Source organism: Coptis chinensis, chromosome 5 (assembly GCF_015680905.1).
Source record: "Coptis chinensis isolate HL-2020 chromosome 5, ASM1568090v1, whole genome shotgun sequence".
In the NCBI taxonomy this organism is placed as follows: Eukaryota; Viridiplantae; Streptophyta; class Magnoliopsida; order Ranunculales; family Ranunculaceae; genus Coptis; species Coptis chinensis.
Genome location: NC_141460.1, coordinates 97,438,139 through 97,454,105, shown reverse-complemented (window position 1 = coordinate 97,454,105; position 15,967 = coordinate 97,438,139). Strand labels below are relative to the sequence as shown.

Sequence of the window (15,967 nt, the reverse complement as noted above, 5' to 3'; positions counted from 1 at the left end):
TTATAAGAGTACATAGTCACCTCAAAAGCATCAGGTGTTTGTTTAATAATCACAGACTCCAACAATGAATCAAATCTTTTACTCCTCTTGCCCTTACAGTTATATGCATATAAATTATAATTAATTTAAAAAAAAAAACAAATCATGACGACAACAACAACAAAAATCTTAAATATTTTAGAAACATATGGTATATAATAACTTCAACTAAAAAAAATTGCATATTATAATACAAAAATTCTACAATGTGTTTTAGAACCCCTACAAATTTTCATATGACCTTGATTTGTTATACCATCGCATATTTTGGCATGAAAATATATATCTAAATTACAATTTATATAGGCTATTCTTAAATACACTCTCCATTTCTAAGAGGGGACTCTCCAACCCGGAATTTGTTATTACATTTGTGTCCCAACTTAAAACCCATGTTTTCTAAGAGGGCACTCTCCATCAAAAATAGTGGTAACCTCCTATTGCCCTTAACTAACTAATTTGATCATTGAACTCTATACACTATCAAAATACACTCTCTTTCTCCAATTATCTACATCCAATTCAATTTTCCTTGACTAACTCAACTAATGCAACCTCTCAATACCTACTATATTTTAACTCTAAAATGAAGTATGTATCATTATCCAACTCTCAAATGAACGATTTATCGCACTACAAATACCCACATCTCAATGTCGAATAAATTGAAGATCATATGATGTTAGAAGAATCAATTGAACATGAAAAATAAATAAATTGGAGATTAATGTAATTGAAATTGCCTAATGGAATTGAAACTAAATGAATTATGATAGTTTGAATCTTAGATTTCAAAATAAATTTTGTGTAATCTTGATGTATGTGCTATTTTGATGAACGGTAACACATTGTCGTAAAATATTATAAACCACGGTTTACGGGTTCTTTGAAACATAACCATAAATTACAATGTCGGGTTACCATTTACCAGTAAAAAGATACAACAAATAGACACGAAAATTCTTAAACCATTCGGTATCTTGTTGTTGTGTTGTCAAATTATAATATTTAAATATTTCATCATCTATTTGATAATAATTTGATTAATAATTAGCATATTTTAACTTATTTGTAAGGTGATAACTTAGTATAAAACATTTATGTTATAATTTTTATTTTGAATTGGTAGCAATTGTACATGTCTCTAGGGTTTGAATAAATATAGTTCTAACTAGACTTTGAATCTAACATCTAAATTTTTATCAACAAATTAAAATTGAATTATATAATATAATTTAAACCCATTCTCCAATCTATAATAAAAGCGTTTAGATTATAATTTTTATTTTGGAAAATGTTTGAATTAGTACAGTTCTAACTACACTTTTAAAACTTTACCTACATATTAAAATTGGATTAGGCGATATAATTATTTAAATTAACCCGTTATCCAATCTCTAATAAAACGTTTGAGTTGTAATTTTTATTTCATAATTAGTAGCAACTTTACTTATGTTTAGGATTTAAGGTTTGAAATAGTACATTTTTAACTAGGGGTGGCAATTGGTCGTACGTGTTGGGTCGGATTCGTGTTGTGTCATATCTGGGTCACGCGTGTTAGGAGAGCAAACCCAAATCACCCAATTATTAATCGTGTCGAGTTTGTTAATCCCAAACCCAACCCACCTATATAATGGGTTACTTTGAAGGTGACCAGCTAAAACGGGTCAATTTCAAATCATTTTCGGATCGGATTCAAGACAACCTATATGCAAAATATTTAGTATTTCACGATTTTATTTATCAAAAAAATATATAAAAAAATATATATATATTAATTCTCAAGAATCATTCATAATTCAATTATATATCAATGAAAATTGAATAACGAAACATGTATTTATCGAATGAATCAATATGACAGACTAATCCTTCTCATTTTAGTCGTTTATTTTAAGTTGTTGGGATAGTGAGATTTTAAAAAATAATTCACTTGTCTTAAAACAGGTTATACATATCACTGGTTAATGACCCGACTCATTAGACCCGAGAACTAATTGGGTTTACCAACGGGTAACTTGGGTTAACATATGTGAAACCCATTTATTTGGCGGGTTATCTTGGTCAACCCTTAAATGACCAAAAGCCTTTTTTTCCTAATCCAAACCCGCTAATTTAGGTGGTCGGATTAGGTGGTCGGGTTAGCAGTGTCGTGGTACAAACATCACCCCTAGTTCTAACTAGACTTTATTTGAATCGATTTAACATCTAAATTTTTACCAACAAATTAAAGTTTGATTAAATAATATAATTTAAACCTATTTTCCATTCCATAATAAAAACATTTTGGTTATTATTTATGATTTCAGAATTGATATGTAGCAACTGTACATATGTTTGTGGTTTAGCTAATACAATTCTAACAATAATAAAACTATATTTCAAAAAAAAAAAAAAAATCAATACAGTTCTAACTATATTTTGAATATAGTATTTAATATCTAATACATTTGGAAGTTAATATTCATTATCTAATCTAACACCTATTTTATTATTATTTTTTCAATTTGTAATAGTATCAAAATTTGAGATTCCTCGATATTCCCAATTTAGAGTTTAGGGTTTAGGGTTTAAGGTTATACATCTCGATATTTTAATATTTCAATTATTTCGATATCTCAACATCCGAAATTGAGTTTTAATTTACCAATTATTTCAATATTTCAAAAACCAATTATTCAATAATTCAATACTATTTCAATATTTTGCCCAATTGTTTTTTTATGAAATTTGAAATCAATTTATTCTCTTTTTAGGTTGATTTGAATTTCCCTCTCAAAATCAAACTCAAAACTCATTTTCAACTTTTTTTGCTTCCCCCTCAAATTCAAACTCAAATTCAAACCCAAATTTTAGCCTTTTTTTCTACTCTCTTTTCTTTTCCCCACCCTCAAATCTACTTCTCTTTAAACACTTCTTCTCCATTCCTAATATAGAAACTTACAAAAATTCAAAACTATAGGAGAAAACTCACACAATCCACACACTTACAAGGACTTCTCTTATCCACTTCAATTACTTTATTTAAGTTGGGTATATGTCTAACTATTTCCTTTTTGTTGAATTTAAGTCTAATTTAAGCACATTGAAAGCTTACATTGGAATTGGAAGTGGAAGTGGAAGTTGACAACATATGTCATGGGTTTGGGACAAAAGTTATTGTTAAAGGGAAGGGAAAAAAAGAGGAATTGTAGAATGTAGAATGTTGTAATCTTTCCAATCGTATGTTAATTTCGGTAACTGATTACTACTTTATAAATACAATTTTCAGCAACTAAACACCAAAAGTTTGAGTAATTTTCAGCAACTATATACCATTTATCAAATTAGCAACTCGATACTGAAATTGAGTTTTAATTTTGGTAACTGGTTACCACTTCACTATTACAAGTTTCAGCAATTGAACACCAAAATTTTGAGCAATTTTTTCAAATTAGGGATACCGAAATTGAGTTTTAGTAACTGGTTACCGTTTTACAAATACAATTTTCAAAGAAATTGAACACCAAAATTTTGAGCAATTTTCAAAGAACTAGATACCATTTGTCAAATTAGCATTTGGATACCGAAATTGAGTTTTAATTTTGGTAACTAGTTACCATTTTACTATTACAATTTTCAAACAATTGAACACCAAACTTTTGAGCAATTTTCAGCAACTAGATACCATTTGTCAAATTAAGAATTTGGATGCGAAATTGAGTTTTAATTTGATGGCGGTTACCATTTTACTATTACAATTTTACAATTGAACACCAAACTTTTGAGTAATTTTCTCAAATTAGGAAGACCGAAATTGAGTTTTAGTAACTGGTTGCCGTTTTACAAATACAATTTTCAGCAACTGAACACCAAAAGTTTGAGAAATTTTTAGCAACTAGATACCATTTATCAAATTAGCAACTAGATACCGAAATTGAGTTTTAATTTCGGTAACTAGTTACCATTTTACTTACAAGTTTCAGCAACTAGATACCAACATTTTTCAGCAACTAAATACCAACATTTTGAGTAATTGTCGACAACTAAATACCACTTTTAAGCTTTTGAACAATAAATACAATGTCTTCAATTTAGAATCCCATATGGTGCGGTGGTGCCTTTGCAAGTCATAATTGCAATCTTTACGGATAGTGCAAAACTTCGAGAGTAGCATTTTTGGGCATAAATAAAAGCGAGTTATATACATAGATCTCAAGCTTAAAACCTCAAACACAACAATATAAAATTAAACAATTTGAAACCCTAAATTCCAAACCATTAATCAAGTTAATTAATTGGTTTTTTATATCAAGTTCGAAATTTTAATGGGAATGAAGTTCGAACCATTAGCAAACAAATTACTTGAGAAAGCGGGTTTGGTGATTGGTGATGTGAAAAAGAATAAAGTAAGCGCCTTTTTTTTAGAGAGGTTACTTTTTTTGCGAGTTTGTTTTGCGATTCACATTTGTTTTTTTTCTTGGCGTTGCTCTAGATGAGTTAGAACTGTTGGTAACCGAGGAAAGAAGTAAGCCCGATTACAAGGGCGTGCCCCTCTAATTTTTAGTGAACGGATATATTTTTAAATTTAAAAAGGAACGGTTAAGGGTTGGAGAAGTGCCCTCTTAGGAACAAGTGTATATTTAACAGGGACCCTTTATATATTGAAAATTACCAAAATAAACTACAAGTCTGAACAATTTATTATGGGGTCTGTTAAATACAGAGGGATTCCTAAGAGGGCACTCTTTAGGTTCTGTTACAAAAAAAATATATCCGTTCACTAAAAATTAGAGCACGCGCTAAGAAAACTGGTGATTCGTTACCAACAGTTTAACTCATTTTCAAACAAAAGCAAAAAACTCTCTCTGAAAAAAAAAGGCTCAAAACTTTATTCTCTTTCACATCACCAATCACCAAACCCGCCTTCTCAAGTAATTTGTTTGCTAATGGTTCGAACTTCATTCCCATTAAAGAACAACTTGATATAAAAACCAATTAATTAACTTGATTAATGGTTTGGAATTTAGGGTTTCAGTTGTTTAATTTTATATTGTTGTGTTTGGAGGTTTTAAGCTTGAGATCTATGTATATAACTCTGTTTATTTATGCGCCAAAATGCTACTCTGAGTTTTGCACTATCTGTAAGATTGCAATTATGACTTGCAAAGGCACCACCGCACCATATGGGATTCTAAATTGAAGACATTGTATTTATTGTTCAAAGCTTAGTAAAGTGGACACAAATGTAATAACAAATTCCGGGTCGGAGAGTCCCCTCTTAGAAATGGAGAGTGTATTTAAGAATAGCCTTTATTATGACCTCCAAATCAAAATAATATACACAGTCAAATAGTACAGTTTATTGTTTTTGTTTTTGTTTTTTTTTATAGGCAACGAAAATAATAATAACAGAAAAAATACAAACAACAAAAGTATTGAATCAAAAGCAACTGGATTTTGAAATACCATTCATTCAAATCAAAATATGAAATCAGGGAAAACAAATCAATAAATAAAACATGTAATATATACTTAACAAAAAATAAACTACATAATAATAGCAAAAAGTTATGTGTTCGGTAAAAAACACAAATAGGAGAAACAATGATAAGTGTATAAACAAACTACTTTCTCAACCTATAGACAACCTTCGTAGTGATGGAAAATAATAACACTAGTAATACCAGTGAATCAAGATATAATATAATACTTAAAAAATATAAAGCAAAAGTAGACAACTTACAAAAGTATCATGCGATCATCATATATACTTACCAAAATATCTTAAATATTCATTCGCAATAGATATTTTATATAATTTCCTACCGTGGTAGACAACTTTAATAACTATAACAGACACCCCAGCACACCACCATTTATGAATGGCGATGATCAATATAAGCTCATATAAAATTCACGAAAACAATGAAATACAATTTTGAGAGAACGCTCGAAAACCTTTTCCAATGACTCCTTCCCAAATTGACCCGAGTCCTTGTGCCCTCAACTTATTTTCGATATCATTCCAAATATTTGTCGAGTTCCAGTTAATATTATAAAAGGGATAAACAATAATAGTTGTACAAGTTAGGGGTGGGCAATGGGCTGGGTCTGACTAACCCAACCAAAAATATTTAAAAGTCCTTTAGATATTAAGGTTGGGTCGGCCCGGCCCTAAAGTCAACATAGAGTCGAGTCGGGTCGGGTCACAAGTCTAAATCTCAATCCCTGACCCTACCCTAAGCTATCTTTAAAGGCTTTAGGGCCGGGTTTTATGGTCGGTTTTTAGGTTCGGGCATATATATTTTATTTGTTTTACAAATGCCATTTTTCAGACAAAAGTTATTTTTTTTGTTTTTGTGTTACAAATTTCTGCTCTGTATTTCGCTTTAATGGTGTGGACGGAAACCTTTAGTTATAGACTTGGCTTGAATGTGAATAAAAATATAATTTATAAAAAATAAGTGGGAAAATAAATTGAGAATAATAAGTTATAGACTTTGATTTGATGATCAAAGGAATAAAGTCATATTTTTTTATTAGCTAGTGCTCATTGTTCTTCATGGCTGCTAGATAGGTTGACAATTTTTTGTTATATAAGATAAGTTATTGAAAGTACCATTGGGTGTAAGTGATAAATTACAAATGACAATGTTATTTTAATTTAAAATTTTTAACAAAGAGTTGGACAATTATGGTACGTGTATTTATAGTGAAAATGTGAAACTATAACTAGGGCTTGGTTAGGGTTGAATTAGGGTTTTCTTTTTGAACCCCTACAAGGCCTTAGGGTCGAGATTTGCGCCTAAACTTTGTGAGGACTTTAGTTGTAAGGGCTTTATAAGACTTAGAATTGGGTCGAGGCAGGGTCGGATTAGGGTCGTTAGGGCCAAATTCCCACCCCTAGTACAAGTTACTAATATAGATGAGGAACTAACATTTTTATAAAAATGCATACTCAAAACCTTTCACAACACAACCTTTTTGCCCATACGCTAGTTGACTGACTACAATTTTGATTTAATAAAACTTGATTTTATGTTTGCTCCTCTAAACCTAAATTTCAACTTTTACCAATATTGAATTTTCGCAATCATATTTTTCCAATGCGATAAATTGATGTGTAGAGTTCGTATTTACACTTTTAATAAATAATGAAAAACATCAATTTTATTTGAACACAAGTGGGTTTTATTCCTTAGTTACTTACTTATGTATCTTGACCACAATGAAGAATCTAGCCTTATAATAAGAGGACTATTGGAAAAAAAAAAAAAAAAAAAAAAAAAAAGTCTTATAATAAGACTTTTAATATTGGGTGATCTTAGACACACCTATAAAGATGTTCCAGTATTTCATAACTAACTAAGTTTTTGTCATACCCCAATAACCTGTTTCAATCCAATAATATCTCCCAAATTAATTTGAGATATTTCTAAAAAGGGTAAAGATTCTAGCCTTGGTCCAAAATCCGCCAAACGAGACCAGTATGTGACTATCTTTCGTCGGTCTAAATATCTTCCTTGTGCCTTTGACCATAAATAAAATTAGGAAAAAGACCATTGTGCCCTTGCCGTCCTTACCTTCTTACCATATCCAGTTATTACCCACCACAATACCAAACAGAACCTAGGGTTTCCACAATTCCAAATTAGGCATCCTCAATTTCCCAACCGGAATAAAAATTAATCAATTTGGGGATTCAATTAAAACCAAACCATGTCTGATCGAAGCATAACAATTGTCCCAACAGTCCCAAATCGACCCATATGGATGATACAAGCAGAAGAAGCAAAAATAAAAAGTGAAGCTGAAAAAGACGCAGCAGCAAAAGCAGCATTCGAAGCAACATTCAAAGACATAGAAAACAATCCTAATAAAACAGAACAACAACAATTTAGTGACAATGATAGTGATAATGAGTTAGAAGTTGAAGAAAAATACATAAAGAATAAACCTTTAGGTCCAATTGACCCAACAAAGTGTACTGCTGCTGGCCCTGGTGTTTCAGGTGGTGAGGCATGTGTTGCCACGTCATTTAATGTTGTAACTAAAGATTCTGATGGGAGGAAATTGATTACTGGTGGTGCTTTATTGAAAGTTAAGATTAGTCCTGCTGTTGGTGTTGGTGGAACTGATCAAGAAGGTATTGTTAAAGATTCTAATGATGGCTCTTATACTGTTACTTATGTTGTTCCTAAAAGAGGGAATTATATGGTGCATGTTGAATGTAATGGGAGAGGTATTATGAATAGTCCATTTCCTGTATTTTTTAGTGCTGGTAATGTTAATGGTGGATTACTTGGAATGCCGCCTCCGACTAGTCAGTATATGAATAGTCATGCTAATCAGACAATGCCTAATATGCCAAATTATACTGGGTCGGTGTCGGGGGCGTATTCTGGATTACTCGGGATGATTCCTGGTGCGGTTAGTGGTGCGGCGGGTGGTGTTGTTTTACCGGGTGTTGGAGCTACGTTGGGTGAGATTTGTAGGGAGTATTTGAATGGGAGGTGTGCGAAAACTGATTGTAAGTTTAATCACCCACCGCAGAATTTGTTGATGACTGCGTTGGCGGCGAGTAGTTCTATGGGGACTTTGAGTCAAGTTCCTATGGCACCTTCTGCTGCTGCTATGGCTGCTGCTCAAGCAATTGTTGCTGCTCAAGCACTTCAAGCTCATGCTGCTCAAATGCAGCAAGCACAAAACCAAGCGGCTAAAGATGCGTCTGGTATGACCTCTAGCATACCACGTTACATATATTTGACTTGTTGCATTAGATTATTCAGTTGCAGTTATTCTGTTAAAAGTACTCATTGCTTTGATTGGCTTTGCATAATTGCTATACTCACAAAAACTTACCAAGTAGTGGAATCTGCGATGATAGCTTGGTAAAACCATGCGAAGTTCACTAACAAAGAGTAAACAAATATACAATTTGTTATCAAATATATACACAAACAAGTAGTTCTACCAAAGAGTAAATTCTCTATGATAACTTGGTAAAAAGTAGTGAGGGTGTGCCCAGGATGGTTACACTTACCTTGTAAAACTGGTAGCCAGTCAGTATCATTTTGTTAATTACTCAGTAGCACATCCAGTAAGATCTTAGTTAATCAATTTAGGGCGCCTCCCCACATGGCCCAGCACATTCAAACTTAGGAAATCGCAGCACATTGGCTGTTAGGAGCCAGCGTGGCCAAAACAATGAAGTACCGAGAAGTAAAGAAACACATCTCTCACTCTCTCTTTTATTGCCTTCTTTCTCCTCTTCGTATCTCCCACCTATCCCTCTCAGTGTTTCCTGTCACTTAATCTTCATCGCTGATAAGGTTTTGTAGGCTATATGGTCTTTGGGTAAAACCTCGAAATCTTCTCCGAATTTTCTTCAATTCGAGCTGGATTTTGAGCTTTTTTCTGTAAACTTCATTGAAAAATCAGCAACCTAATCACAACACATTTTTTTTTCTGCAATATCTTTAAATTTCTTTGTGGGAAACACAAAACCAACTGGCAAAAGATGCATCTGGTCTGACCTTTAACACTGCTTTTTAGTTTTATTTGACCTGTTGCACTGGATTATAAAAGTGTTGCTATTTTGTTAGAAGTACCAATTATTGTTTACAATTTGAGGATAGGTTTCGCGTAATATGTTAGAAATTCTTTATCTTTATGCTCATAAAAGCTTACGAAAAAGTGAAATTTGTGAAGATCGCTTGAGGAAACCCTGTGCTTTGTCACAATGATATGATTTCCCTGGCGTATATTGTTACCATATGCCCATATATGCACAATTTTTTCCAAAGAATGAAATCTCTATAATAACTTGGTAAATTTTTTTTAGGTTTGCTCATGATGGGAAGCTATCCTGATCTATTACCACTAAGTGGATTTTTTGTAGCCCTCATATGACAGAATGTATCATGCCTTTTACAAATGTTGAAGTCACATCTGAGTTGTTCTTGGTTCTGTCTATTGTATTCAATAGCTTCACCCTTTATTTTTTCTCATGGAGAGTGCCTTCATCTGGTTACACCACTAAACTTTTTAGTTTTTAAGTTTTGCTGACCTTTTTCACATGGCTTCTTATGTTTATTTATCCTTTTTCACTGGATTATATAATTGCAACTATTTCGTTTATCCTACTGTTAATTTGTTTTGTACAATGATCTGTTTCAAGTATTTGTTTTTCATTATTTTTGCTCGTAAAAGTTAACCAGACAGTGGAATTTGCGATAACTTGATAAAACAATGCAACTTCTCACAACAAGGGGATCTGCCTGGCTTAATTCATAGACATACAAATTCTTCCCATTTGTGAAATCTCTATGGCAATTTGGTAAAATATGCTGAAGGTTCCCCAGGATGGTTAGCTACCATCGCCAGTTACCTTGTTCAAATTTGAGCCAGTCAGTATAATCTTAGTTAATCAGTCAGTCCTCAGTAGCACAGCCAGTAAGATCTCAGTTAATCAGTTTATCCAACCACACTTGCTATTTGATATCATTTTACCTTTTTGTGCTTTAACAAGTGTAAGTAGTTGTTTCTTGGCTTGATATAACTGCATTTATCAAGACTTCTACAAGTGTTAAATTGATGTTTGAGTTGTTTGTTCGGTTCTGTACGTCTGTTTTGTTTCAAAAGCGTTGCCCTTTCTCTTTATGGTCTTTCTAAAAAGTTACTTTATTATCAGGCTCAGATGACAAAGCAGGGAAGGCTGATGCTCTGAAAAAAACACTACAAGTCAGTAATCTTAGCCCACTTCTTTCCGCAGACCAGCTGAAACAACTATTTGCCTTCTGTGGTACTGTGGTTGAATGCAGTATCACCGAATCTAAGCACTCCGCGTATGTAGAATACTCAAAACCAGAAGAAGCAGCCGCAGCTCTTGCACTGAACAATATGGATGTTGGTGGACGTCCATTGAACGTTGAGATGGCGAAGTCTCTTCCTCCAAAACCTGCTATTTTGAACTCTCCCTTGAGCCAGAACTCTTTGCCCATGGTGATGCAACAAGCGGTTGCGATGCAACAGATGCAGTTTCAGCAGGCTCTGCTCATGCAGCAGACAATGAACACACAGCAAGCTGCCCAACGAGCTGCAACAATGAAGTCTGCCACAGATTTGGCATCTGCTAGAGCTGCAGAAATAAGTAAAAAGTTGAAGGCTGATGGAGTGGTAACTGAAGAGACTGAACCAAACAGAAAATCCAGGTGCTTAATGCGTTTGTTTTATTTTGTGTCGAGTAAAAATAACTTTTTTTTAGTAATAGTAAAATATTACATGTAATTGTAGTATCATAAAGATAACTAGAACACAGAATCTCCGTGGAAAACTAGGTCAAACTATTGCGTTAATATTTTACCGTGAAAGAAGATTGATTCATTTGAGGCAAACCTTAGTGTAAGGAACTTTGGGTTCCCATTTGATGATTCAAGAACCAGGGATCTCTACTCTTATTTGATATTTCTAACTTCTAGAAGTGGCCTGACCATTGGCCCTGAAAAGTCACTAGAATATGGGGTGGTGTCCTCTTGTATTTCTTCTCATTTACGTAGTGTTTCTTTGATGCCTTGAATGAAGATCTCTTCACTCTCGGCTCTTTCTCCTGAGGTGGGATGTCAAAGGGTCAGTGGGTTAAGAGATGGCATCTAGTTGGGATGTCTTGGTCCATGGTTAATTTGTAATCACCCCTCCTTGTTTGAACTCCCTCGGATTTTAGTTTGCTATATTTTTAATTTTTTAGAACTATTATTTGCATCTTCGCCTTTTAAACGTTTTCCTTCGTCAAGTGAGAAACTTTCTGTGCATAAAAGATGGCCAACAGAAAATGTTACATCTTATAAATGATATAAATTGACGGCCTTTACCTGTTTTTCAATGTACAACTGATTAACTTTATATGTCACAGGTCGCCATCCCCTTCCCGCAAGAGATCAAAGTCCAGGTCTAGATCCCCTGTGATGTATCGGAGAAACCGCAGGTCCCGCTCTTACTCACCTCCCACTCGCTATGCAAGAGACCGGAGGTCTAGGTCACCATTTAGATCTCGCCATCGCACAGACTATGGCAATGACCGACGGTTTCGCAGGGAGATTAGAGATTATGACAGAGTTGGAAGGCGAGAAAAGGATAGATCACACGATTATTATTCCTCGGTTTCAAAGAGAGAGAGGAGCAGGAGTAGAAGTCCTTGGACAAAAAAAACATCTCGGGTTAGCTCAACCTCCCCCAAACACCGTAGGGAAAGCTTAAGCCCCAGAAGAAGATTGTCACCTCGGGCTAGTTCAAGGTCACCTAAGGGTCATCATGGAAGTAGATTGTCCCCTAGACGTACTCATGAGAGCGCCTCCTACAACAGAAGGCGCTCCAGGTCTAAATCTGTAGAAGCTAGGCCCCATTCAGATGGTAGAAAAGATAGAAGTAGATCTGAAAGGTCAAAACTTGATGAAAGGAATCCGGAGAAAACTGGTAGGAGCAACGAGAAAAGACGGCGCAGTTCAAAAGACTCAACTGATGATGCGATTGATAAACGACACCACAGTTCAAAGGACTCAATTGGTGATGCCAGTGAGAAACGAGATCGCAGTGCAAAAGACTCTACTGAAGATGCAACTGAGAAACGAAACCACAGTGCAAAGGATCCAATTGCTGAAACTAAGGAGAAACGATACCTCAATGCAAAAGAGTCAACTGATGATGCCAGTGAGAAACGACATCGCCGTGCAAAAGACTCAACTGACGATGTCAAAGAAAAACGATATCGCAGTTCAAAAGAGTCAGCTGATGATGCCTCTGAGAAACGGCATCGCCGTGCAAAAGACTCAGATAATGCCATTGAGAAACGACACTGCAGTGCAAAAGACGGAACAGATGGTGCCAATGAGAAACGATACCGCAGTTCAAAGGACTCCAGGAATGAAAATGCAATTTCTGTTTCTTCAATCCTTACTAAGAGGAAGAATTCATTGTTATTGGAGAAGGAGACCATGCCAGATGATGAAGATCAAAGAAACTTTAAAATATCAAGTTCCCCTTTGCCAAGGGCTCACAAGAAGAGTTCAGTGTCACCTGAGCTGGATATGATTCATGGTTCCCCTAGGAGTTCCAGTGACATGTCCACGTAATATTAATTTGAAAGACGAATCTGTGATTGAGGAGTTTCTTCTGCAGGAGATTTCTCTGAAGAGGAACACGGCAGAATTTATATTATCAATCTGGCGAGCTGGAGTTCTGAAGGACAGTTTGAGCTTGGATGAGCCTGTGTATCTAGACAGGCCTATCCGTGCTTGTTCTATTAAACAATCTATTTCGGTTTGCTGCAACCATCTGTTTCTTAAAAATAGACCTCTGTTTGTGTATCTTTTGCAGGTCCATGGAGAACTAAATGGAAAATGGGTGTTTGATGAAGAACATCTTTACAAGTGTACTCTTGCGCCTTGGACGCATCCTGCAATGTCTGTAATGAACTTGTTTTACCACCTAATATATGTTTGCCTGTTATACCCAATTATTTGGTATTAAATTTCTGATGAAAGTGCATGTCACAAGCAGTTATGAAATTTTTCTTGACGTTGTGTTTATTCAGATTTCATTTTATATAGAACATGTCAGAACCTTTCTAAGCTTTACCGGCCTAGATCTTTAGAGTTAGGTATTTACATCTTGATTGTTGCAGGGGCGGTACGATGTAAGTTGCTGCATAAATGGTCTTTCATCGAAAAGATAAGAGTGGTTGAGCCTGATAAGGCGAATGTGAACTAAGATTGTTATCTGCAATGCTTGCAAATTGTTATCCGAGTGTATGATAAGGCTACTTTACTTGCTACATCTGTTCATTTTCACTAGGGTATTTTGTTTGAAGTATGTCTAAATTCATAAGCCATGGGGTTTTAATTTCGATCCCATAAATTGGCTTTAATGGTACATTGGTCCCTGTCATGTCTGAACCATGTGCAGGTGTCATATGTTGGATTATATTGGAGTTTTCTCGCTGGAAGTTGGCAGTATTCTTCCTTTTGGATTGTAGATTAAGGTATGCTAACCTATTTGGTTAAGATTTAAGATTTATGCCCCTCCTTCAATTGTCAAGCCAACTGCAATATTTTGGAGGAGCCATCAGCAGAGCAGCTTTAGCTAATCTCTGTCATGTTTAAGCATCTACTATGAATCTTTGCATAGTCATATACCTTTTGTCCTAAATGTTGTTTTTTCTTCTTCCCTTATTTTTTACCTTTTTTTTTTTTTTGTTTTTTCCCCCTTTTCTCCCCCCTCTTCTTTTCTTTCCCTTTATTTTTTCTTTCCCTACTTTGACTATTGGGTAGGAAGCATACATTAAGGTCGTGCAAAACTGGTGCTGCTGGGTTGAATTTAGCATGCAACCACACTCAGTGCGGTATGAGCAGATTGGCTAAATGCTTGTACTTAAAGGTCATGATTTTACTGGCTGTGTGATACGATTAACAGGTAACTTAAATGATTTTACTGGCTGTAGTCTGGTTGGTGGGCAACTTTTTCGAAGGGTTATTTAAATTGTTAATGCATGGTGGAAATATTGACTTATTATTTAGGACAACACTTGAGAAATTGGAAAATAACATTGTAGAAGTGACACTTGTTTCTAACTTATATTTGAGTTGATTTAAATAGAAGATTTAGTTATTGTCATGGTGCATCATCTTAAATCTTGCTCTCTTCTTTTTCCTCTTTTTTTTTTTTTTTTTTTTTTTTTGGGGTTCCTTTTTTCCCTCTCAATCTTGTGGTTAGGGTGAGCTTTTGATGAAGTGGCTTGAGTGCTGAAGTCCAGAACCCTGGTTCTAAAACTCTCTGCTGCTAGTGGATGTCCTAAACCATTGTGTTTCTTCAAGATGCGTCTAATGAGGAGTTGAGGATGTGTTGGAGTTGGGTAATAGAATTCTAAGATTTTGAGTAGTCTGTTTCTTTCTTTTTGTGTCAATGACCGATATCTGCCTCCACAACCCTTTCTCTCTTTAGTATATAAACCATTCACTCAGACGTTCTGTGCACTGTTCTGAACATGGTTTTCTTTTTGTACCACATATTAAGAAATTCCTTCCCCCTTGAAAACTAGGATATAATATTTTGTAAAGGGGAGTGGATGATTGTTTGACATTATTAATGTGTGAATGTGATACTGGTTGATATAAATGGAAGCGTATCACTTTTACATCCCAGAGAGATGAATCTATGCTGTGTTTGTTTACTGTGACTGTTCTCTGATACTGGATATATATACTGCTTCACTGAAGTTGTATCATAATAACAAGTTGAATTAGTAGTGGATTTGCCTTTGGTAGATGAAAATTCAATCACACAACCTGTGGTCCCGCATCCTTTGTGCACACACTGATACACACTTTTTAACTGTTCACTATACGTTGTGATATTGTGTAGAACTTACTGAGATTGATCATTCTGACCATAGGCTGCAATTTGGGGAATTGCGTGAGTAAATTTAAGAAAATTTTCTTTCCAGCAGTAATTTGTTGAATAATTTATTATGCTTTTCAACGTGGTTGGTTGTAAATAAATAATCTGTTGCTGGTGCCACTGAACAACTGGTAAACACTTGTGAGTTGGTTGTATACATGTACCGGGGATTCTCACACATGGGGGGGGTGGGGGTTGGAATGCCCATTGTTTAATACAAATTAGAATGTCAATTAATTTTCTAAGTCAACTTGTTCAATAGAATAACACCAAGTGACAACAGGTTTCTGCCATCGACAAGGATACCCATAGCACGTTGTTGCATTCTTCAAAAAAAAAAACGCGAGATAGCTTAACGCAGCTTAAAGTATGTTTGATTATCGGAAAAAAAGAAACTTAAAAAGTTTGTTTTAGTTGTGCTTTCGATTCTCACAGTAGGCAACGTGCACTAGGGCATTCTCCCACGTCAAACAATAGTTCATCATGTATCCTATAA

The 15,967-nt window shown here is 34.7% G+C and overlaps 1 protein-coding gene across 10 annotated transcripts; it reads left to right on the top strand.

Annotated features, from left to right (window-relative positions):
• The first annotated feature begins 7,609 nt into the window (after nucleotides 1-7,609).
• Nucleotides 7,610-15,210, top strand: LOC147500676 (RNA recognition motif (RRM)-containing protein). 10 transcript variants are annotated; one of them, XR_015196473.1, is made up of 6 exons: nucleotides 7,610-8,752; nucleotides 10,715-11,234; nucleotides 11,933-13,478; nucleotides 13,700-13,823; nucleotides 13,981-14,056; nucleotides 14,346-15,210. XR_015196473.1 is itself a non-coding variant. In XM_086562287.1 (3 exons), the coding sequence occupies exons 1-3, from the start codon at nucleotides 7,741-7,743 to the stop codon at nucleotides 13,146-13,148; spliced, it is 2,748 nt and encodes a 915-aa protein (XP_086418413.1). In that variant the 5' UTR covers nucleotides 7,610-7,740; the 3' UTR covers nucleotides 13,149-15,210. The 10 variants fall into 10 exon arrangements, 1 of the variants encoding a protein (XP_086418413.1); XR_015196470.1 differs by having other exon boundaries at nucleotides 11,933-13,823; nucleotides 14,346-14,487; nucleotides 14,788-15,210; XR_015196468.1 differs by having other exon boundaries at nucleotides 11,933-13,823.
• Nucleotides 15,211-15,967: the final 757 nt, after the last annotated feature.

Bases quoted from the DNA above. Each gene is read 5' to 3' on its own strand.
- LOC147500676 (XM_086562287.1), top strand. From the start codon at position 7,741: ATGTCTGATCGAAGCATAACAATTGTCCCAACAGTCCCAAATCGACCC. The intron at 8,753-10,714 runs GTATGACCTCTA...CTTTATTATCAG, and splicing joins AGCGGCTAAAGATGCGTCTG to GCTCAGATGACAAAGCAGGG. The intron at 11,235-11,932 runs GTGCTTAATGCG...TATATGTCACAG, and splicing joins GAACCAAACAGAAAATCCAG to GTCGCCATCCCCTTCCCGCA.